Source organism: Mobula hypostoma, chromosome 4, assembly GCF_963921235.1.
Source record: "Mobula hypostoma chromosome 4, sMobHyp1.1, whole genome shotgun sequence".
In the NCBI taxonomy this organism is placed as follows: Eukaryota; Metazoa; Chordata; class Chondrichthyes; order Myliobatiformes; family Myliobatidae; genus Mobula; species Mobula hypostoma.
The window spans coordinates 69,357,945-69,383,119 of record NC_086100.1 but is presented as its reverse complement, the minus strand read 5'-3'; the positions used below and the strand labels follow the sequence as shown (position 1 = coordinate 69,383,119).

The window sequence follows — 25,175 nt, the reverse complement described above, 5'->3', positions numbered from 1 at the left end:
GATGCATGTGACAATTTGAAGGTATGCTCTGCACACACTTTCAACTAAGTATGTTTGTTGAATATAGGTACGTTTATTGAATATTCAGCTGTGTAGTGTCTGTAACTTGGGGAACATGAATGTTTGGTCGAATGCTACTGTTTGTAAATAAATTATTAGTATACTTATTCAAAGTCAGTGCATTTACTGTCTCACTTGCCGGACCTGCAAACCTGATTCAATAGTACAACATGACAATCATAGAAGTTAATGAGGTTATCCACTTTGGTAGGAGAAATTGTTCAGCAGAATTTTATTTAAATGCTGGCGATCAGAGAACTTTGTATGACCTCATAAGAAAGTGATTATGCAAGTACAAGTAACAATTAAAAAGGAAATGCAATGTCAGCTTTATTGCAAGGATGACACAAAAAAAGTGGGAAAGAAATGCAACTATAACAGCAAGACTGCACCTGCAGCACTGGTGCAGTCTTAGGTTCTTCACTTAAATGAATTTACAGTTGCCTTGGAAACAACAGAGAGATAGTTGACCAGATTTACTCCTGAGATAAAATAGTTGCCTTCTGAGGAAAATTTGAGTCAACTGGGCCTTACTTTCTAGTGTTCAAAAGAATGAGAAATTATTGTATTGACAGTCATAAAATTGTGAGGGGGCTTAACAGATAAAATGCTCTCAGAATGTTTCCCTAGAGAGCATTTTCACACTAAGAGACTGAGATGAGGTGGACTTCTTTCTCTTCAAAAGTTGAGAATCTTTGGGATTTTCTATTCTAGAGAAATGTGAGGATTGAATCATTACATTCAAAGCCAAGACTGATAGATTTTTTGGACAATGGGGAATTGAGAGCAATGGTAATCATACAGAATAACTTTGAAGCCAACAACCAGACCAGCCATAGCATTAAATAGTGCAGCAGCCTCAAGTTGTAGTGTGGTCCATGGCCTCTAGTTCTTACCATCTAAAGTTTCAATACAACAGATTATATCATAAAGCAAGCAACTTAAGAGTGCAGGTATCTATTTAATTAACAAAATATTAAACGTTTCTACGCATCTTTTCATGAAGTTAGGGAGCAAATTTTAAAGTGATGCAATAGCAAAACTCTTTATTTGAAATGGACGGCCATGGCCTAAATCATTAAACCGCTCAAAATGAAGAGATCTATTTCAAACTGAAGCAAGGCCATTTTGCTCTCCTTCACGCAAAGGCTTGTGAGTCTTTAAAACTCTCTACTTGTGAGCTGAGAATGCTCACTTGTTTCAAACATTCAAGGCAGAAATCAGCAGATTCTTGGTCATTACAAGAATGCAGATTGTGCGGAAAAGTGGACATCAATCGTTATCAATGGCAAAACATACTGGAAAGACCTACTATTGTTAAATTATTTATTTGCAAAGTACCATTCTTTTAAACCATCTCCTTCAAATGAACAGAAAAAAACACCTTTCCATCCTGTCAAACAGGCCAGTGTTAAAACATACTTATCTCAGTGGATATCCATTAATGGTAATAGCAGGAACATTATTCACAGAGTTATTAACATATTCCTTTAGTTAACAACATTTTTCTTTGCTGCCTAGACTGTAGAAATATTATAAAAAATTATCTTGAAAGTTCATTAATTTACTCCTTGTAGTTGTGAAAATTGGGCAATCTTTGTTATTAAGTATGATGGGAAACAGGTAATTCTCATCTCAAATTTTCCTTCGTACATTAATTGCCATTCACGCATCTCATCAAAATGCAGATAGTTTGCTTAATTAGTAATTTTTATCAGGAAGTAGACAAGATTAGCCAAAAATATCTCAGAGGAGCATTGTTTAACCATCAAAAAAAATTTATTAGGATGAAGATGCTTTGTTTCTCGAATGAAACAGAATACTTATTGGTTTAGCTAGTGATCTGTCCAGAGGGGAGGAGTTTGGAAACCTGCATCAAATGACTCCAATACATACCTGTAGCATCTCCGCCAATGAATCAGTCTTCTTACCCTATTATACTGTGCTCTATGAAAACAGATTTTTGGAAGATTGTATGAAAAAGTAAACGGTACTTGATCTGTACCACATGCTGTGCATGTTGTCAATACAGCCCACAGCACATAGAGAAATATTTCATTTTTTAACATTCTTTATTTTGAGTATCACAAAATTAAACATTTTTGGATACTTAAACACTGTCAATAGTTTACACAGGATCATCTGGAGTACAGAAACATGGTTTCTGATGCTGGATATCTACAGTATTTCCTCTCACCATTGCGCTTACCCAAATTTATCAAACATACTTCTTTCTCTTTCTCTCTCAAGGATATATTTACCTTCCATAAATCCATGCTTTTTATCTCAACCACTCTTTGAGAAATGATTCCAGATTCTAACTATTATCTAGATAAAGAAGTTTCATGTGAATTTCCAAAGGTTTTATTTGGGACTCAATTATACTCATAGATACTATTTCTAATCTCCCCAGGAAAAAGTAGCACCATCTCTTCATTTAAGATTTAAATTAAGTTAATACATCTAAAATATATTTCAGTGAATGAAGCAGCCCATGCCCTCATGCACAATACCTAAAGAGTATTTGGGCATAAATTAATATAAGCAAAGAATATTTGCACCACAAATATGGTAAGCAATGCCCATTTCTAGCCAGGCAGTTTTTTCAGCTACCCTCTATATTTACTGAGTTTATCAAGCATCATCAAGTATCCCACTATCAACCATTAGGGATTTATCATTAACCAGAAACTCAGTTAAACCAATCACAGAAATATAACTTTTCCCAACCTCTAACCCTAAGTTGTTTAGATATCATATAGGTCACTTGCCTTCATTACTTGGTGTATTAATATAAGACCAGAGGAGATATGCTCCACTTTATAAAACACTGGTCAGTCAGAGTACTGCCTAGGGCAGTCTACGACTGTGTAGATTACCTGTAGGTGTGGTTTAACAAAGGTTTGACAATACCGAACAAACTCTCTGCTTTTCCTCCTTCTAGTGATTTTTGAACCCATGATTTCCAGTATCCTCTGTCTCTTTTAGATTAATTCTCCAAACATTATGCAGCTTCCTCATGCAATTGAAAGCATGTTTCCAAATGCTCATCTTCAAATGCTGACCTTTATCGTGACAATTAAATACCATACATATCAAACAGCAGTTACCAAAACAAATTAAACCATCTTTATTTCTAAAATAAATTGCAATCAATTTCCATCCGCTGAAAATTGTATTTACCTTAATGTGGCATAATAACCTTGTATTGTGGAACAACACTTAACATGCCTACCATCAGCATAATATTTCTTTTTGCTAAACTTTAACTATGGATCTCAGCCATCAAAGGCATGAAACTTGTGATAATTACTTCCTCCACTGATGGATGATTTTCCCTACACCTATGTTATAACCTCAAACATATTTGGTAGCAATTTCAATGTGGCAAATGTCTCATGAGATACAAATTAAATTTGTGAATATAGTTAGCTTTTTGAATAACATATGGCCCTTTTAATTAGATTTCAAGCTTGCAATTATTCATGGGCAGATGAAATGGAAGGAATTTGATAACCATGAGGGCTTGTTATTTCCAAGCATGCATGCCAATTGGGTTTTATAATCCCCAAACACATATTTGCAAATACTCACAGAAATCCAAATGTCCCTAAGCATTATCATGCAACCATAGCAAATGACATTGCAGAAAAGAATGCAACATATTCACATTTCCTCTGCAAGCTCTTCAGTACATTTATCAAGTTATTGCGCTTGCTTGCCCTTTCTCAAGTTTCTTTCCAGTATCTGTCCAGTTGTCCTCTAAAGGCATCTTTAAAGTTCGTTTTGCCAAATTTTCAGATGAAGGATACCAAGCACATTATAAATTTCTCTTTATTATGTGTCTTCTCATTTCTCCTTTCCTTTTTACTATATCAAACCTATTCATGATCTAAAACACTTGCCTGCTTTAAAGACAACAACTTCAATCTCATGTAGTTTCTCATACTTCTGAAGTTCCCTTCCATACATGCCTGTTCAGTCCTGTGGTCCATATCTTCTTGATGCCAGTTACCATACCCACCTCTTACTGCATTTACCAAATAAATGTTATCCACAAACTTCAAAATACCCATCCAGGCTACTAATTCAGATTAACCAAGATGGCTTTTCTCTTTGGTTAAGTATGTTTACCTGGAAGTATGTTTATTTTTCATTAGCATTGGATGACAGAAATCAGTTTATCACAGAAATAAAAGGAATTACAAACAATTCTGGTCAATTCTTATCTTATTCCATGGTTGTTTTCGATAAGATTCATATTTGTACACTTGATACTAATCAGCACTGTAAATATGACCACTCTACTGCAAGCCTTTCAAGCTTCTCCTACTACAAGGTGCTGAACAACCCACTCCTGGTTGTTCAGGCGATGACCCCTTGATCTCACTTCCTACCCCAAATCACGGCCTAAGGCTCAAGACGCTGACAAAAACCTCAATTTTCACATTACCCACCAGCTTGATCACCTTCACTCTCTTATCCCCCTGCCCCACCGGCTCCATCCTCACTCACAGAACACTATCTCTTGTCTTTTACCTTAGGCCTCTACTGAAGGCCTCCGGTCCCCTCTTTCTTTCCCCTTCTGCCCACTGCCTTCCCAATACCCTGAAAATCAAATCTTGATTGCAGGGGGCACATTATCAGCTACAAAAGTGTGTCACTTCTTTTCAGTAACACCAGAGGCCTTCCTCTTGGCTGTTAGTCCTCCTGTGTTACTAGTCCTCTAGTGTCTGACCCTTGATTCAAATACAGCTATTGGTACATAACAGGCCAAATTTCTATTTAATTTAACTCAGGAATTTTTAAAGTATTTGTCATATATCTGGTTAGTGGCAATGGAATACCTGTAAATAAACTGAACAGATGCTCTACCAAATGATCACAAACTCAACAGATACTGACCCTTATATATGGCTCTGTCTCCTTGCTTGCCATCCAGATGGTTAAAAAAAAACAAAATGTAATGATTGAATGAGATTCTAAATTAGTAAAACTCACTTACACCAGCTGTAATTTAATAATAACAGACTAGTCACATCAATTGTCAACAGCAAACATCAGGGGGTCATATTTGACATCTGTTTGAAATTAAGAGGTATGGAATCCAGCTGATTAATTACCTACTTCAAAAGAAGCACAATGTATTAATTGTATTGAGTGCTGAATGATGCAGTTTTAAATATTGGCAAAGTCAAGTTGTTGACACTATAAAGTATCACTGTGTGTGTGTGTGTGTGTGTGTATGTGTGTACACATTGTTCACTCTGTGAGCATCACACGAGCAGAGTTTTATTGCACTCTGGTGTATATGCCAATAATCTAGTCTGAATCAGAATCTGTTTTACACCTCAGGTCTCTGCCGAATACATCGATCATTTATTCCCCCTTCTCGGATGCTCTTTGAGCTGTTGAGATCCTCCAGCATGTTTTGTATGTTATACAAAAGTGAATTGTTTTAAATGTTTGTATTGAGAAATGCACCTGAGTATCAGTTTAAAAAAAACTACTCAGCATTTTCTACTGCAACACTCAGTAGCCTCTTTATTAAGTATGGGAGGTACCTAATAAAGTGGCCACTGAATGTATGTCCGTAGACTTATGTTGCTGTAACCCATCCACTTCAAGGTTCGACATGTTGTGCATTCAGAGGTGCTTCTCTGCACACCACTATTGTTAATGTGTAGTTATTTGATTTACTCTTGCCTTGGTATCAACTTGAACCAGTTTGGCTATTCTTCTGTGACCTCTCTCAGCAACAAGGCATTTTCACCCACAGGACTGGTTGTTTCATTTTTGTTTTTCACACCATTCTTTGTAAACTCTAGAGACCATTAGGCATGAAAATCCCAGGATGTCAGCAGTTTTTGAGATACTTAAACCATCCCATCTGACACCAACAATCATTTCACAGTCAAAGTCACTTCAATCATATTTCTTCCCCATTCTGATGCTTGGTCTTAAAAACAACTGAATCCCAATTCTTTGCTGATTTCGCCAATTATAACGTCGCGGGGGACTGAAACATCAAGACAGCAGGCGGTGTGCACAGGTGTCAGAAGCATTTATGCACTGATCTGGTGATTAGATATTTGCAGGCGTATCATTATACCTAATAAATTGGCCACTGAGCGTAGTCAGTTAACCATGACTGTTCTTGTTCAGTTCAACTTGCTATTGGTTCTAATATAGATTATTTGCCCATCTTCAAGGTTCACCTTATCACCAGTGGCACCTTGAACAGTATTATATTTCAAGGATTTATGCATGACTATCACCAAACTAAGTGACACTGTGCAACAACAGTAAATATTAGGATGCATAACCTAAGTTTATTCAAAGAAGTAGGTTTCAAGGACCAACTCAATAGAGAAAACTAAGATAGGGAGAGTGACTATGGGATGAATTTTCAGACATCACTGTCTAAATAACTAAAGACATAACTCAGAGATAGAGTGAAGGACGCTTGGAATGTTCAGACCACCATAATATTCTTGGAAGACTCCAAAGGTTTACTGTGAAAGGAAGCCATGGATTGACTTAAAAGCAAAAGTATGCATGTAAAAATGGAGGCATTGCTGGAACAAAAGTAGATGAGAAACCACAAAGTAATAGGTTGAGTGAGACCTTGGGGACACTGAAAATGCTCAAACGTATAAAATGGTATTAAAAGACATTCTGTATTATATTAAAATGTGTTTTGAATGTTGGAAAACAATCATGACACCAACTGCCTTTCAATGAAAAAATTGGTACCAATTCACCTGTCAGATCTGGTCGGGCGGAATACGTCCCTGATTTTAAGTGGCTTACCGAAGCATTTAGTCTAAGCACAATGGAACAATAAAGAAAAGAGAGAAAGAATGAGAAATGGTTATACAAGTATGAAGGTCTTCAAAAGCAATTTAAATTTCTGGAGTGGTTCCTGCAGCAGTGTATTTGTAACATTTGAAAAAAAAAATCTGTTTTTCTTTCAAATGTTTTCCAATAATTGCCGATCTCTGAATTGTAAAAAACCATTAAATTCTGACTTCAAAGAAAATAATCCTTCCATGCAAGTAATTCTCTCCGCCTTTTTTCAATGAACACAAGAGACATAACTCAGATTGCCACACTTATTCTTAGAGAGCAAGACATTTCTGGAGGTGGGTCTCTGCTCATTATTTAAGACACTGCGGGGCTGATAGGGCGCTATTAAGCAAAAAGATTTTAAGCACATTTACAGGACTATCAAATCATGCTTAATAGCTCACTGATTCAGACAACATGCTCCTCACTTGCTTAAATTAAAATAATTCTTAGTAACAACAATAGCAAAATACTGTATCTCATGTTTCAAATAGAATGTTAAAAAACCATTGAATTTAATTGGATTAAGATTTCAATCAAAATCACAAATAAAAAAGAAAGCAATGCAAATACCTAATAGATCAGATAGCATTTGGGAAGACAGAAACACAGTTAGCAGATGAGGAAGCAACCTTTAAACTGTTCTGATGAATTTGCCAACCTGAAATATTAACTCCTAATCTGCTGAGTATTTCCTGCATTGCCTGTTTTATTTCTGAAATATGATATAATTTTTTCAAGGTGCAAGATGCTAACATTGATAATAAATATGAGCATACAGTCAGTATAGGTACACCTATACACCAGTGTAAATATCTAATCAGCTACTCATACGGCAGAAACTCAATGCATAAAACCATGCAGATGTGGCCAAGAGGTTCAGTTGTTGCTTAGTCCAAACATCACAATGGGGAAGAAATGTGATCTAAGTAACTTTGACGGTGGAATGATTGTTGCTGCTAGAGAGGGAGGTTTGAGTAATTCAGAAACTAATGGTCTCTAGGAATTTTCATGCATAACAGTCTCTAGAGTTTAGAAAGAATGGTGTGAAAAACAATCAAAAAACATCCAGTGAGCAGCAGCTCTGTGAGTGAGCATGCCTTGTTGATGAGAGATGTCAGAATAGAGCGGCCAGACTGGTTCAAGCTGACTGGAAGGCAGCAGTAACTCAAATAACTATGCATCACAACAGTGGAGTGCCGGGGAGCATCTGAGAATGTACAACACGTCAAACCTTGAAGTGGATGGGCTACAGTAGGGGAAGACCACAAACATACACCCAGTGCCCAGTTTATTAGGTACAGGCAGTTCCTAATAACCTTGTACCTAATAAAGTGGCCACTGAGGGTAGACTCAGAGAATATTAAACAAGGTACATAAAGAAAACTTATGAAGTATCTAAAGTATTTAAATTCAAAGAGTAGGGAATAAAAAGAGTGAGATTGAATTGAGCAAGCTTTTTAACATGCATTGGAAACAGAAAGTGTAACCAGCATTCCTGAAGCGTTTGGCCACATTGCCTCAGTCTCTCTTTTGAATTTGAATATAATGAGTATATAATGAATTAAAATGAAAGCAGTAATGCCAGAATTCCACATTATCTGTCTTTTCTTTCAGATGAACACTGACTCCTTATTTGCCTTTGTGGGCTCAAAAGATCGCATGATATTAGTCAAAGGACATCAAAAAATTTTACCATGCTGAGGCAACATGTGACTTCCAACACAAGAACAGATCACATGATTTTGTTATGTTGCTACATGTGACATCAAGCTTACTGAAGGTAGCAGCCCTGGTCACCTACAGTAGACTTCAAAGATACTTCATTGACTTTCAAGGCACTTTGGTATAGCGAAAACATATCCTGTCTTAAATTATTATTCTACTGCTGACTAAAGGAAGGTGTTGTGAATAGAGCTGTGCAAAATAAAGTGCATTCAGATAGCTTTGTGCCGTTCAAATCAATTTTTGTTGTCATATCTATTTCCTGGCCATTATTTAAACAAAGCGAAATAATACATTTTATTAAAAATGTTTTTTATGGTAATAGGAAGTCAACTTCTCCAAATTGTAACACTATGAGCTTGAAAAGCATCCAATGAAGCACTAACAGGCTATGAAGGCCACATAATTCATTAGATACTTTCATAAAGATACTTTCAAACTTAAAGCACACGGTATTGTGGGTAAGGTATTGATGTGGATAGAGAATTGGTTGGCAGACAGGAAGCAAAGAGTCGGAATAAACGGGACCTTTTCAGAATGGCAGACAGTGACTAGTGGGGTACCGCAAGGCTCAGTGCTGGGACCCCAGTTGTTTACAATATACATTAATGACTTGGATGAGGGAATTAAATGCAGCATCTCCAAGTTTGCGGATGACACGAAGCTGGGTGGCAGTGTTAGCTGTGAGGAGGATGCTAAGAGGATGCAGGGTAACTTGGATAGGTTAGGTGAGTGGGCAAATTCATGGCAGATGCAATTTAATGTGGATAAATGTGAAGTTATCCACTTTGGTGGCAAAAACAGGAAAACAGATTATTATCTGAATGGTGGCGGATTAGGAAAAGGGGAGGTGCAACGAGACCTGGGTGTCATTATACACCAGTCATTGAAAGTGGGCATGCAGGTACAGCAGGCGGTGAAAAAGGCGAACGGTATGCTGGCATTTATAGCAAGAGGATTCGAGTACAGGAGCAGGGAGGTACTACTGCAGTTGTACAAGGCCTTGGTGAGACCACACCTAGAGTATTGTGTGCAGTTTTGGTCCCCTAATCTGAGGAAAGACATCCTTGCCATAGAGGGAGTACAAAGAAGGTTCACCAGATTGATTCCTGGGATGGCAGGACTTTCATATGATGAAAGACTGGATGAACTAGGCTTATACTCGTTGAAATTTAGAAGATTGCGGGGGGATCTGATTGAAACGTATAAAATCCTAAAGGGATTAGACAGGCTAGATGCAGGAAGATTGTTCCCGATGTTAGGGAAGTCCAGAAAGAGGGGTCACAGTTTGAGGATAAAGGGGAAGCCTTTTAGGACCGAGATTAGGAAAAACTTCTTCACACAGAGAGTGGTGAATCTGTGGAATTCTCTGCCACAGGAAACAGTTGAGGCCAGTTCATTGGCTATACTTAAGAGGGAGTTAGATATGGCCCTTGTGGCTAAACGGATCAGGAGGTATGGAGGGAAGGCTGGTGCAGGGTTCTGAGTTGGATGATCAGCCATGATCATACTGAATGGCGGTGCAGGCTCGAAGGGCTGAATGGCCTACTCCTGCACCTATTTTCTATGTTTCTATGTTTCTATAAATAAATATATCTGTCCTATTCTCAATGGATATTACCATCTCCTTCACGTATGAGCACCTTCAGCTTTATGGATACTTACAATAACCCTGATTTGATTATTAAATAATAATTCCCATTAAATAATAATCAGAGAAGCACATGAAATATAATTCATGGTTATTATTCAGAAATATTTAATTGCAAGATAAACAAAACAGTATGCTTCAGTGAATAAGCAACCAAGGCATTGTTATATTTTATGCTTTGCTATTCATTGTTTGCAAATAATGTTTCAGGTATAAACAGTAATTCATGGTTTCCACAGGGGAACTTTACAAGTTGAGAGGCCAGACAAGCGATTCTGAATTTCTGCCCTATCAAGGAAGATAGATTCCAAATCAGAAAACTAAGAGAGAAATCCTAACAAGCTGATGTAGTAAGAAAAAGTAAAACCCAGCAGACTTAGTGTGCAGGGATGGTGAATAAGTTTGCAATGCATACTTAGAGATTAAATTATCCCTGGGGAAACCACTGGCCGCTAGTAACTTTCTCACCATCTCTTTACTCAATTTAGAATTGGCTTTACTTTTGCAGAATTAAGAGCCAAGTACAATTTATCTATTGTGTGCTGCTCTGGCTATCTATCTACAGAAATGATATCAATAAGCTTGAAAGAGTGCAGGGAAAATGTACACGGCTGTTGCCATGACTCGCAGACCTGAGTTACAGGGGAAAGGTTGAACAGGCTAGGCCTTTACTCTTTGGAGTGAAGAAGAATGAGAGGAGTTTGTATAGGGGTTTACAAAATGATGAGGGATAAGTCAGGTGAATGTATGCAAGTTTTTTGTGCCCTCAGATTGTGTGAGACTAGAACTAGAGATCATAGGTTTAGGGTGAAAGGCAAAATAGTTAAAGGGAATCTGAGGGGGATCTTCTTCACTGAGAAAGTGGTGCAAGTATGGAACAAACTGCTAGCTGAAGTGATAGATGCTGGTTCAATTGTAACAATGAAGAGAGGTTTGGATAGGTAGTTGGATAAGAGAGGTATGGAGAACTATGGTCTAGGCTCAGATAAATGCTACTAGGCCGTAAACCAGGCCAGCATGGACTAAACAGGCTGAGTGGCCCATTTCTGTGCTGTAGTGGTCTACGACTCTATATGCTTCTGTGGGTTAAATAGGTAAATAGCATGGGTACTAATATTCAGGTGAATAAGAGGTCACGTTGAACAGTGCTCATGTTTCTGTGGGCGAAGCCATACTTCGGCTGTTCAATATGCATTCAGAATATTCAAGCTTCAGTGAAAGAGCTCAAATCCAAGAGAGTATATGATGTGGATTTGGGAGATTCTCACCATTTCTGTTGGTTAACATATTACACAAGAACAATATCAGTCCAGTGAACAGTAACTGAACTCCCTCAACCCAGATAATCCAACTAAGGCAAAAACAGATAAGATTGTTCAATTACTGATCACCAACTTGACCCTCATGGACTTCCCAGATCTAGTTGCTTCTTATGGCTCAAATTTCAGACGACACCAATGTTATTCTGAGAGACACTTGTTTTCCCATCCAGAATATAGCGCGCAGGAGAGTGATGGTAAAAAATACTCAGCAGCCATTACCTCTTCCTACCACTGTGAATTGCTGTACTTCTGAATGCTCACAACATATTGACAACATCCTCGCTCTACCTCAGATGATGTCAACCCAGGATACAACTGATCCAGCTCTCACTCTCTGAAGGCATTTCATCTATCCAGCCATCATGCTTGTTCCACAGCAATTCTCCTTGGGAATGAATACTCTGGTTCCAGCAAGTAAAACTATTTTCCACTGAGAAGTCATCACAGAATAGGAGCTTGGAATAATCATCTATAATCTATGTTTAATCAATAATAACACTGCCGCTGCGCTTGCTTCTTCTTGGCACAGCGCTGAATGACATGCTAATAAAGTGTCTGTATCTTCTCATCTTTGTCAGTTTCTGATCTTATTCACTTTTACTAGATAATGTATTTTCTCATCAAGATTTCTCATCACAAATATCTCCTGTGGTGAAAGATACGTTGGTGGTAATTCCCATTTACTTTCCTGGTTTGTAGTGCAGTGTAATCACAACTCTCAGACCTAAGAGTAATTTCTGCAGTCTTGCTGATGTGCTGTGTAGGTTTTCCCTCTGAGTTTGCTCTAGAGGTTGATAATATAACCATATAACAATTACAGCATGGAAACAGGCCATCTCAGCCCTTCTAGTCCACGCCAACTCTTACTCTCACCTAGTCCCACCGACCTGCACTCAGCCCATAACCCTCCATTCCTTTCCTGTCCATATAGCTATCCAATTTAACTTGAAATGACAATATCGAACCTGTCTCAACCACTTCTGCTGGAAGCTCGTTCCACACAACTTCCACTCTCTGAGTAAAGAAGTTCTCCCTCATGTTATCCCTAAACTTTTGCCCTTTAACTCTCAACTCATGTCCTCTTGTTTGAATGGAAAAAGCCTATCCACGTCAACTCTATCTATCCCCCACATAATTTTAAATACCTCTATCAAATCCCCCCTCAACTTTCCACGCTCTTTCTACTACAAAATGTCCTTCTGCAGTGATATGTGCAGAACTTCCGTTTATTTCTGGTGGTGAGAGTGCTTTGGATGCAAAGCTATCCACAAGCCAACTAGGTACTACCTGCATTTAATAGAGGCTTGCGTCAGTTGTCATAGCCAGGGGTGGTAGTGGGCATTATCTCCCACTACCTATAAGGTGCTCCAAATAGCATACGACTCTAACAGCCTCTGACAACCAGTTCCAACTCTTGGCCTTCAGGTGTGGCTTTGCTATACTAGGCCCGGCGGAACTGTTTCTACTGACAAGAGAAGGGGCAAAGGCGGACCACTGGCGCCTCAAAACCACTTGCTTTGAGCAAGTGGGGCTCATCAGCCTTGGACAGCAGCCCGCCTAGGAAAAGGAAAACTCTGATTTTAAACCTCCGCTGCCTTGCAGCTATATTCACCCACGGGCAAGACTTCAGGAGTAAACCCTAAGGAAGATATCTGGAGCTGGGGTCCTTGAGGCAGTTTCATGTTGTTTACAGCTTCACTCTGGCAACCTCTGCGATGACACTGGTGCCAAGCTGTATCAGCGCTTGCCCTTCCCTTGGTCTACATCAGTGACATGGAGAGGGGGATCCCACTGCATGGGCAACAGCGAGTTCCTCAAATTTTCCCGCCCAGGCTTGCACCCTGGAGAGGACACAGTCCACCAGGGGCACAAACCCATGATCCCCTGGGATCGATGGCTGTCTACTAATGTCGGTGGCTGTCTACTCATCACAGAACCTCAACATACATCATAGGATAGTTTATACTAGTATTTGGCATCTTCTTTTTTTAGTGCTCTCACGTGTATGGTAGGTTCTGAAAAGTTAGGAGCAAAAACATTTAGAGATTGGATCAGCTGCAGTTCTTTCTTGTTCTTTGGTTAATTGGTCATTATAAATTATCCTGAGACAGCCTGGGGTTAAATAATTTGTTTGCTAGGCAGTGCAGCTCATTGGGGCAGAAGGGCCTGTTCTGTGCTGTATCTCTAAATAAACAAATAAATATTTCTGGGATGGGTTTAACTCTGTTCTTTCTCTTTCCTGATGTATTCACAAGATTGAGCTCAAACCTAACCTCTCTGTCTTTATCTATCAACTGTTGGAGATGACAATTTTGGGCTGTCATCCATTCCATAGATTAGGACATTGTCTGTACATCTATGTTTCCTATATATTCTATGGTTTGTCTACCTTTGCTGAAACATGTACTGGCTCACCCCAAAACCAAAATTAGATGTTTAAGGTGTGTATCATACAAATGATGTGCTATATAAAATGAACAATGGACCTTCTTCAGACTTCACATTCCATTAACTGCTTCTGATATCACATTTGCTGCAAGCTTTGTCCTCTGTCACTTGTGGCTTGATTTCTTCCATAGTTGGGGAGTAGCCCTTCTTAATTCAAGTCTCTGGGTCTGGATGTATTATTCAACGTCCGTTCAGTTCTTCCTCAACAAATGAGTGCCCCATAGCTTCAGCTTCCTTCCCTTTCTGCTCTCTATTGGATTTCCTTTTTTGATCTTTCTTTTCAATGGCATTAGTACTTCATACAATGGGTATGTTCACCAGTTTCACTTGGAAGTTCACAGTAAAGTGAGATGCAAAGCACTCAAATGTTTCAACATGGCAGTCTGGGTCCATTTAAATTAGGTCTATTCTGTTTCTTACTAGAGGTACATAAATACTGTAGCACGTTGCCTTCGTTCTTGGTGTTATCACTTAATCTGCTGGTTTAGTTAGCAAATCGATACTTCTCTTTTTCCAGGGAGTACATTTAGGGATAATCTGAGTGGCATGCCATTACCTTGTGTTCCTGTATCCAGTATTAGCTTGAGATTGATGATGGTGCCTTTGCTTTACTGAGAACTTCATTTCTCCAGGAACTGTCATATCCAGTCACCCTATGAAGATGAGTTGGTCCAATATTCAATATGTCCTCAAACTCTCAATCATCATCAATGGCGGAGGAGTTCTGATTTATTTCTTTACATTCATACTTTTACACCACCTTTGGGTATTTCCATTCTACATTTATACCTCTGATTTCAGTATCTTCTCCCACTGATTAAGCTTGCCATGTAATCTGGATCTGGATACCAGAGAGTTTACCTGTCAACTAATGATTACTGGCAGATGCTGGAGAGTTTTTTTTCAGTCAGGTTTTCATTCTCTTGTTTCTGCTGTCTAACTGCATCAAACCCGATTCTGTTCCCAAAGGTTTGCTGAATGAATAGTTTGGGAGTCTGTGTTTTAATCAGTCTACTTGTGGCTTCCTGCATTCTCGCTGTATCTGCAGCGATCACGAATTCCTCCTTCCCAATCAAAGCTTTCTGCCCATCTCCCAGAAGAGGTTAGTCACCTAAACTTTCATCTGTTTACTTGAATTTACATTTACTGTCTGTGTTTCTAAAACTTGCAAAGGAAGTTGTCAAACTTCTTGCCTGGCACCTGCCTCAGGCTTTGTAGCATGTTATCTATGAATCCAGAGGCAAAAGGAAATTTTCTAAGATCTTGTCTGAACTTTTATTCTCCAGCTCTCTTACATTAAACCATTGAAAATATCCAGTTTTATTCTCCCTTCCAGAAAACAATAGAGCTACACCCCTATTCATCATTGTGCCTTTATCAAAAATGTTGAATGAAATAGTACCATGCAATCACCACAGCTAGCTTTCACACTATCCATACATGTAATTACCACAGGTTAGTGTTGCTTTCAATTGAAGAGTCACCTTTAGAACATCATTCACATCATTCACATGGTAGAGAATCTCACTCCTCCAGAGCACTGCCATTGGATCATATCTTGTTGTTCCCACCACTATTACTACATTAGCCCATAAGATTCAAATTTGGCCCTTAATTCATATTTCCCTTCAGAATACAGGCTGTATGCCGCCCAGAGATACAACACATATTGTCCAGAGATCATAATGTAGTAGTAAGGGATGTACAAATAATGTAATTGTGCTTGTTATTGTTTCCTACTCCATCAGCTTTAAGAAAAGCTATCTGTATTTCCCTTCAACCAGCTGGTTCTTGAACTATCTGCACAACACTAATCATTACCTCAGCTATGACTACTTTGTATTATGAGGAACTTGGCTCTATTTTCTGCTTCTATTTCTGGTATTTTCTTCCATAATTTATGCCTAATTTATGTTTTTTTCTATCTGATTGTTGTGCCTCTAATGTTGTGTGTCTATAATGCTGCTTCAAGTATAGTAAGTTCTACACATACACAGAATTTTGCATATTGCATTAAAATCATCTTGACTATTTCAATCAAAATCCTTTATTTTTTAATAACACAAGCCAGGCTGGTAAACTTGATTGTGGTTGACGTCTGAAAGGTGGCTTTTCTGCTTGCTAACGTTTGGGAGCCATTTATGTCCAAACTAATAGTTCTGGGTTTTCTTATAAGTTCCAAATTCAAAGGTTTCAATGGACTCACCACTACTGATCCTGCGACAGTGAGATTTTGCAGCCTCCAACCACACCCCCACTATGCCATCTACATCATCCCTCCCACTCCTCTCAAAGCCAAAACCCCATTAGCTGAATTCAAGTAAGGTTATCATGGCCACCCTCGAGTCTCCACTGAATGTGTAAACCATTTTGAAAATTCTTCTCCACAATGTTACTGGGCTCAGGTGGGATTTCCCTGCCACATTGAAGCTATAGCATAGAGGATAGATTTTTAGCATGTCAGTTCTGAGTAGAACAATCCTATCAGCTCCATGCCCCTGCTCTCATCCCATAACCTGCAGATCATCATCTCTCAAGTACTAGTTGAATTCCTTTTTGATAACATCTTAGTCAAGTAACCTTGCAACCTTTTTTACTCTCAGCAGAGCAACCCCATCTTCTCCAATGCAGCTTTTTAAAATTGTCAAGTCTGGTCACTCCATTTTTCTACCTTGATCTATTTGAAATCCAATAAAAACACATTAAGAGGGTTAACCTAGGTAGTTATAAATGACGGGACACAAGTTATCATTTGGGCCTCGCAATTATCTAATTCTCCTAATTATCCAGGCTGTTCCCACTTCTGCTAATTCTAGTCCTTTTTGGCCCCTGCCCACTATCTAAAGCATCAATCTTGCTTGTATACACATCTTCACACCATCGATGTTGCCAATGGACTTGTCAGTTCTTCCCAATTATGGTAGCTTAACTTCATTTTATCCAGCAAATGTATGAAATATTTGGAATATGGCAGCCAGTTCAAACCAATAGATTTATTCTGAAAAGTTGTCTGTATATATGACCATTCTGTTTAGTTAATAATGATCTAATCCAGGAAATAATATAGCTTTAAAAAAATCTAAAAATAAATACTTGTCTACTGTATTGTAAATTATAATATAACATTCTAATTGTTGGGTGAGGAGCTGGGAAGAATGAGTCCATTAATACTTTAAATGTTTAAAATGTTTCTATCCTCCCCAGTAAATAAAACATTTCATATAATCATATATTAACGTTAACTCTGCCGACTATATTCTCAAGGAGAAAATTTCATTCATCTCATACCTGTGAAAATCTACATGACTACTAATTTAGAGAGTAACCTTTTCAATATTTACAACATCTTACATTTACACTCTTTTATGTTGCAAAACAAGGTGTTTTACAGGAACATTCTCAAAGAAAAATGAATGTAGTGGCAGGTGATGAAATATAAGGGCAGATGACTGAATAACTGCTGGACAACATTGGTTTTAAGAAGTGTACTGAAAGAGGAATTGAAAAGCAGAGAGGGATCCATTTTTCTCTTTAAGTTTTGTAAGTTTCTCATTTATATATTATTATATTCTTCCAAAGCTAAATAATGAAGGTACAATGAGCATGATAATTAAACATATGCAACAAAACTGCGCCTTGAGTTTCAACAACCAAACATCTGTTCTGGTTGACTCTATAGGGTTTCCATTATCTTTGCATGAAATGTAGACTTCTTACATGAGGTCAGATCTTCAAGGAAATGCAAAAGATCATGGTATGCTGAGGAAAGTGTTCATGTGATGTTTGGTAAACTCATTTAGCTTACCTAATGCTACAATTATTTTACTGTAAAGACAGAGCCAGTTTACATAAAAAGCAAAGTTGATTTACAACTTGTCTGATTATAAATAATCATAAAATATATAATAGTGAGGATTTTCAGCAAAGTTGTGAGGAAAAGCAATTTCAGTTGATAACATGAAGCTTTACTAATGGCACACTAAAAGTATGAAATAATTATAGTAGGCCAATAGCAATTTTGAACAAGAGATGGTTATCCTAGGATTGCTCAGGTATTGAACCAAGAACCAACTGCAACATAGCCGATTGTTCAGCCCTTGAAGATAAGTTGAACAATTGCTGATCTATCTTATTTGGTCCTGGAGGTTCACAAATGGCTATTCTTTAGTTGTCACCTGATGTTTTTTGCTGTGCGATTTATCAAAGATTTCTTTCCATCGGCAGCATAGACAGTAAAGGAAATGGCCATTTAAGATCTATGGAGTTTGTTTTCACCTTGGATGATTATGAGTAATTTTGGTGATATTAGTTCAGTCACCCATTCCTTAAATGAACTGAAACTCTGCAGTACGAAATGAGAGATGCAAGGTAAAATAGTTGGGTATGCCTGATTTATGGCAATCTACACATCCTCTCCTAAAACCTCTCCATCTACCTGCCTTCAAGATATCTTATTCAGAATTATGGTCAACTACTGTCAGTTTTCCTTGTGTGTCTCAAGTTTTGCTTGTGCACACTCAGGTCAAGCTCTTAGATAAACAAGAGAAGAACTGCGGATGCTGAAAATCCAAGCAACACACACAAAATCCCAGAGGATTTAGCAGGCCAGGCAACATCTAGGAAAAGAGTACAGTCAGGCCAAAACCCTTCGGCTCTTAGATATTTTATTAAGTAAGTACTATTTATTATTGCATAAATACCAAAACACTTAACAGGAGAAGCAACATATGTGAAAAAAGAAATAAGATTATGTTTCAGGTCAAATTCTGTTCAGCAAAGAGGCATGAAGTTACTTGAACTGAATTACTTAAGTCCCAGATTACTTCAACTCTTAGCCTGTATCGAGCATCAGGTTAACAACCAATGTTGCTATAAGCCATTTACAGAGCTCCTCTTGAAGTATATGTTTACCTAGTATTGTATTTTTGCTTCCAATGAAGGGCCATTGATCTGGAATGTTACTTGATAATTTTGCAACAGATGACCTGTCAGGTTCATGCATTTTCTGTTTTTACTTCAGATGTCAAACATCTGCAGAATTTTATTAATAGTAACTTTTGCTGCTATTCAGCAAGTTACTGTTGTTGCTACGCAACTTAGAGGGCTATCCTCACAAGTGATTATCAACAAGGACTTTGAAATACACTCTAATTGATATGTCACAAATTATTATAATCTGGGGCAAGGAAACTAAAAATGAGTGAACCATTCCCCAATAAAACTTTGAAATCCAAAGATGTGGTTAAAATCTTGATTAAAATATTGATTGGGTGGTTACTGCCATTCACGTACTGAGGCATTCTCAATAGCTTGCAATGTCACTTGTCAATGCACAATGAAATGTATGTGGTCTTATCATTTTGCATGGGATGGATTCTGGCTCAGAAGCAGTCCTTTGGGCATTAAATTGTCTTTATTCCAATTCTGGAGGCTTCTGAAAATCTAATGAGACTAATGCAAGACCTACAAACTCTGCCACCAGGCCAGCAAAATAATGCATAAGGCAGCAGGTGGATAAATCCTTGCATTATTTATGCTAAACTCCTGTCAAATGGTTCCCTATATGAGGGAACTTAGCCCACGGGTTTCCACCAGTTGGTGGAATGTTCAACTATTTCAAAAAGGATTTTAAAAACACGTTTGACTATTTTCCTTGGCAAACTGCCATGGCAGAATTTAGCTCAGCGCATGCACCTGGGAAAGTGCAGACTTTTTTATTTGATGGAGGCCACATTGGAGAATGACGTTCCACATTCCATCTCATTTTTTTTTGTTGTCAATGCCGGTTGAGGTCCCTGCCTTTCGATCGGAGATGGCACTTCGTAAGGAGCATGTCCTTTATATGTCGGGATGGGCAAGAGACAGTACGATCTGAAGACCACCTTCCTGCACCATTGGAAGGAGGAGCAACGGCAGCGCACAAGACGCAGCCTGACAGCGGGTCAGGTAGCATCTATGCAGGGAACCGGCCAGTCCAAGTTCTAAGTCTCGACTTTCATCTGGACTGGGCGGAGCCTAGTGATGACACCTCCCGTGCAAGCAGCACTGAGGCCTCTCCGAGCTTATTACATTCAGGGAAAATAGTACAGAAGATCGCAGATGCAGTTCTTAACCTAAAGCATGGCTGAGCCATGTGGAACAGCCTCCTCTTAGATAGTTTGAGACAATAACGTACAAGGCCAACGCTGTTATTTATAACGCAGCTGACGGCAATGAACACTGCGGGAGACAGGTGGAGCCGGGGCAGGGGGTGGAATTCGAAATATCACCGAATCTTTAATCATCCACATGCATTCAACATTAAACGAACTACAGTACTTCCCAGGTCATATCATTACCCTGTCGCTTTTAGAATAGCCAATAGGCAGATTTTTCATCAGTTTGCGTGTTACCATGGCTCACCGTTTGTCTCAGAAATTCAGGTTGGCTTTTCTCGTCTTTTTTTTTCATTCAAAACATTAAATTGCATTTTCCCTAGAAAGGACGCGCGCCATCTATCTCACAGTGGAAGGTTATCAATAATTATAACCCGAAACAACCAAACAGAAACCTTCGCTCGAGTAATGTCTTCGTGAAACTGACCAATGTTTAAACTTTAACCAAAATATCCCATTGTTAAATCCGAAGGAATGGCAACTCAGAAGGCAGTGGACCTTTGCTCACTGTTGTAAATCGAGTCCCGTGACCCAGTGGGACTAGGCACAGATTCTCTCTCTCATACCAGCGGAGTTTAATAGCCCATGTGATGAATTCCGCCTTGTTTCTGATTTACGATCACTTCGTAAATCTTCAGTAGAAAAATGGGAAACTTAAAGGAAAAAATCAGTCGACCGTCAGATTGTTTTTATATAACGCCCCCAATCTGGCGCGTTTTAAAGCGAAGTGAAATAAAACTTTGAAACATAAAACCAAATGGTGTATTGCATTTCGACCATTAAACCCGCATTGTATGACTGCGCTCTCTTAGGTGGGATTTATGCACCTATGTTTCGTCTGTACAGTTTTCAGAGGCTGTACAGAAATCATGCCCCATTAAAATGACTGAAGCAGCTGCTATCGCAACCGTGAGACAGGTTTTGTGGTCATCCTGATACTGTCCAGTGTAACCTGAATGGTGTGCAACTTCAACTCACCCTCTCGCTGTTATTCGTCTGTTAAACTTCATATCTGCTACCTCACTGCGCCAATCATATATTTATGCAAATCGAAGTAGTATCGCATTAATGTTTTTAAGCAGAACCGTCTTGAAGTTCAAAGACAACCCTTGAAGTAAAATATACATTAAGCAAATTGTGGAAAATCGCATCATGGCAGCGATTCACTCACTCAGATGCGCGCGCGCATGCACAAGGAGAAATAAGACTGTAGGATAATTATCTTCCTTTAAAAACGGCTAGCCTTTAACGTAAAAATAATCTGTAGGTAAGAGAGCTGAATTTTTGATACAGACCATCGTTTTCAAATACTAAACTGACTTCCCAATGTTCTCCCTAACACGGCACTTTTTGCGTAGCGACGGTTCCGGCGCAAGAATGTCCTTACGGTTCCTGGAGGGGCGCTGAAGTCAATCCAGAACACCCCAAGTGCCAGATTTTGTTAATTCACGCCAAATTTAAATGGTTCAATGAATATTACATGTACATTATCACCAGGTCCTGTCGTCCTTTACTGACTTTTCTTTTTAGCAAGTGATTGAAAACTAACGCAGCGCGAAGTCCATTAGTCAAACTGGCTTCCTGTCCTGCCTTTCCAAGGCGCAATAGAAAGCCGAAGGGTTCAGAGTAATTTAAGACAATCCTTGCCACTTTCAACTCCTATTCTGGCATTTTCTACACGGAAGTGCGCAGTTCAATACCTGTGGGTCGTGGCGGCGCTAGATCCGTACACCCGATTATGCTAAATTCCCCACTATTTCTTATGTACACGCGTTATTTCTCACTCAGATTGTCAGCAGTTTCCACATTCCATTACAGGTTGAGGTGCACCGCTGAAACAAACATTCGCGTCTACCTGTAGCACCCTGATAGCCGAAGTTAGAGATGCGCAGAGCTGGGGGGCGCGGGAAATGCGCCAATTAACCCATACATTTCTCTCTTTCACAATGACGCCGTCCTCCGCGTTTAGTATTACAGTATTTATGCAACCTATTCAACTTCAAGTATCCACCACGCAATCCTCAGCATACACAGATTTAAACTCTGACAAGTTTCTACACGCTGTTCACTGTTTTGCCCATTGGGTGTCCGGTATAGTGTTAAGGGCTTGGGGGAAAACTAATATGACTGTAGCATATGTGACAAAAAAAGACGCCCTCGTCAAATCAGTCTCCCAGATATCTTAACAGCCCGAGGAAATAATCAAGATCAGATGAAGAGATTCATTATCCCAAATCACGGGCGCAAAAGCCGCTGCCACATTTTGTACTCAGTGCAGCAACAATCTCACAAGCCCCGATTTCTTCCCCCGATGGTTTTATTTTTGCATACATTTTAATCGCAACCAACGTTTTATTTATATACTCTCCAAATAACCCGTTGTTCTACTTATCGGAAGAGGAACGCGGCTTGCGAAGCGGTTAGTGTATTTTAGGTTGCTGTGGGGGTGAGAGCTCATCTCGTCCCGGGAAACCGGCGAGCACCCTGTGTGAATGTACAACAACCTGAAATGCGCTTATGTTCATAATCCCCTTCTGTGCAAGAGTTCACGGGAAGAGACTGATTAGTCTATCATGTCAGAATGTAACATACAATAACGCGCATTACGTAAGTTTGAACGTTTCCGGGTAGCAAACCTTGTAATAAAATATCACCCATAGAGTTTCATAGCGGGGACTTAACGATTCTACAATTAAACGAAAGTATGTCTACCAAGTCGTCTCGGATGTTATCGCTACTGCTATCGACAGTTTTTTAAAACAAAAATTAACTGCAAATCAATATTTGCAAGGTTACGGTGCACTCTTTCGCGCCGAGTTGTCCTAGCTATACCAGTACGACCGAGGGTCTTGCCCGGTGCCCGCTGCCCGGGAGTTCTGCTAACCCACCTCTGGTTGCAAGGACGCTGCAAAGCCAGGCGGTCACCAAAATAAACGAGCTTTTCTGGGCGCGCGATATTCTCAGCAGCATGACGGTCACACGTTGATACTTTTTCCCCCTTTTCTCCAAGATCCTTATCTGACGCTGAATCGATATGAAAACGGACGCTGTCTTAAGGTTATCACCAAGAACTCAGCGCTGGCCGATGTTAAAAACCGGCCAGTACCCGCTGTATTAAAGGCAGAGCGAAGCACAGCACAGCGCAGCCCGGGACCACGGCGACGTCACGGAGAAGAGAGCTGGAGGTTCATGCATATTCATTGGTAGCATCAAGTTCCAAACTCCTGTCAGTCCTAGTCGATAGGGCAGTCGGTGTCTCGTAATTTACCGCACTCCCCAAGCCCTTTGCACCGTTACTTCTTCATTCAAACTTGTTCTCTGTTACTTCCTTCGCCTTCAACTCTACAATAACTCCGAATCAAACCTGCATTAATCTTCTGTCCCTTGTCATACAGACTATTTCCTGCACAGATTTTAAGTTTGAAGTTGGAGAACGTTGGGACCCAGTTTTGTTACATTGGGCTGCATCTCTGACGCTAAATATTAATCTGTTCTAACCGAGAAATTGTAATTATAATGCTCCCGAGAAGAGTATTCATTTTTAACAACGAAGGAAAGTTGATGATTCCAAAGACTAGGCTACAGCAATTTATATTTTCACAGAGCCCCTTGCCGAGTACATCATTAGAAAGGCTTCAGAAGAACGCAACCAGGTAACAAAATAGCTCCAGACTATTGAAGTTTTAGGAGTGACTAAGAGTCCCAGCGGGTTCTAGATTACTTTCATTCATTCAGGGGCTTTCAACGGTCTTTTTTATTCTTGCGGAGATGGTGAGCCACCATCTTGAACTACTACAGTCCGCGAGTTGTCGACCAGTGCGTTCACGAATTTGGCAGCAATGAAGAATCGACATTGTATTTGCAAGTCAGGTTGGTGCATTATTTGGAGAGGAACACGCGGATAATGCTGTTTCCAAATTCTTGGTCCCCTTATCATTTTCAGCAATCGTGGTTCGGGGTGATTTGTGGAAGAAGTCTCGATTGTCTGCTACATTTCATCGTATCAGGGCTACAACTGCAAATACGATGTTCGACAGATGAGGCGAATGAATGTTTTAGGAAGGCGGGTGATTAAACGGATTGTTGTACCCTGTTTGGTGTTGGAGTAGTACTCATTTAGACAAACGGGACAGTAGTATTTTACACACACATTCCTGACTCGTCTGTGGCTTTGAGGAGTAAATGATGTATCTATTTGCTGTAGAATATCCTGCCTTTGTCATGATCTTTCAGCTAAAATATTTACATCTGATTCAATTAACCTTCTGGTCAGAGGTGATACCAATCCCAGCAAACAACCTCCTTCCCACCACGCTCTTAATGTTGTATCATTTATCTAACGGCAAAGCTAATGGATGGTAGTCAATCTCCCTTGTTGATGATGGCCAATCGAGTTGTGCGCTACTACTGTTATTTGTTACTAACCGGTCCTAACTTGAATCTTGTTGCATATGGGCAAGGTGAGTTTTCCATTTTAAATTTTGAAAGATCATTATTGACAAACCTACTGAAGATTTTTTTTTAGCTTAGCAGAACAAATGAGGATGAAGCAGTAGGTATAGCATACATTCTTCTCAGAACATTTGATTAAAACCCCACGTAAATTTCAGAATACAAAATTAAAGCACAGAGCTTTGGGGCTAATGTTTGCCATGGGATGAAAATTGGTTGATCACTTGGAAAGAAAGAGAAGGAATAAACATGTTGAGATGGGAGTCTGTAATTAATGGGTGTTAATGCTTTGGCTATTCACAATATTAATCAATGATTTGAGAGAAGGAACCAGTTTGCAGATGAGATGATGAATTGTGACAAGGATACAAAGAGGCTTCAAGGACACTTAGATTGACAAGGTGGGCAAACACACACAAATACAGTAATAATGTGAATATACATACAATTAGGAAGAACAAAGATGCAGTACATTATTTACATGTCATTAGATTGGGAAGTATTGACGTACAA

At 39.3% G+C, this 25,175-nt stretch overlaps 1 protein-coding gene across 2 annotated transcripts in view; it reads right to left on the bottom strand.

Annotated features, from left to right (window-relative positions):
• clstn2a (calsyntenin 2a) overlaps window positions 1-23,320 on the bottom strand; it is a 572,678-nt gene extending 549,358 nt beyond the window's left edge. For both annotated transcript variants that reach the window (XM_063045919.1, XM_063045920.1), the window contains exon 1: window positions 23,099-23,320. In XM_063045919.1, coding sequence (XP_062901989.1) covers window positions 23,099-23,180 — 82 coding nt within the window. In that variant the 5' untranslated portion in view covers window positions 23,181-23,320. The remainder of the gene's footprint in view (window positions 1-23,098) is intronic.
• Between the last annotated feature and the right edge of the window lie 1,855 nt (window positions 23,321-25,175).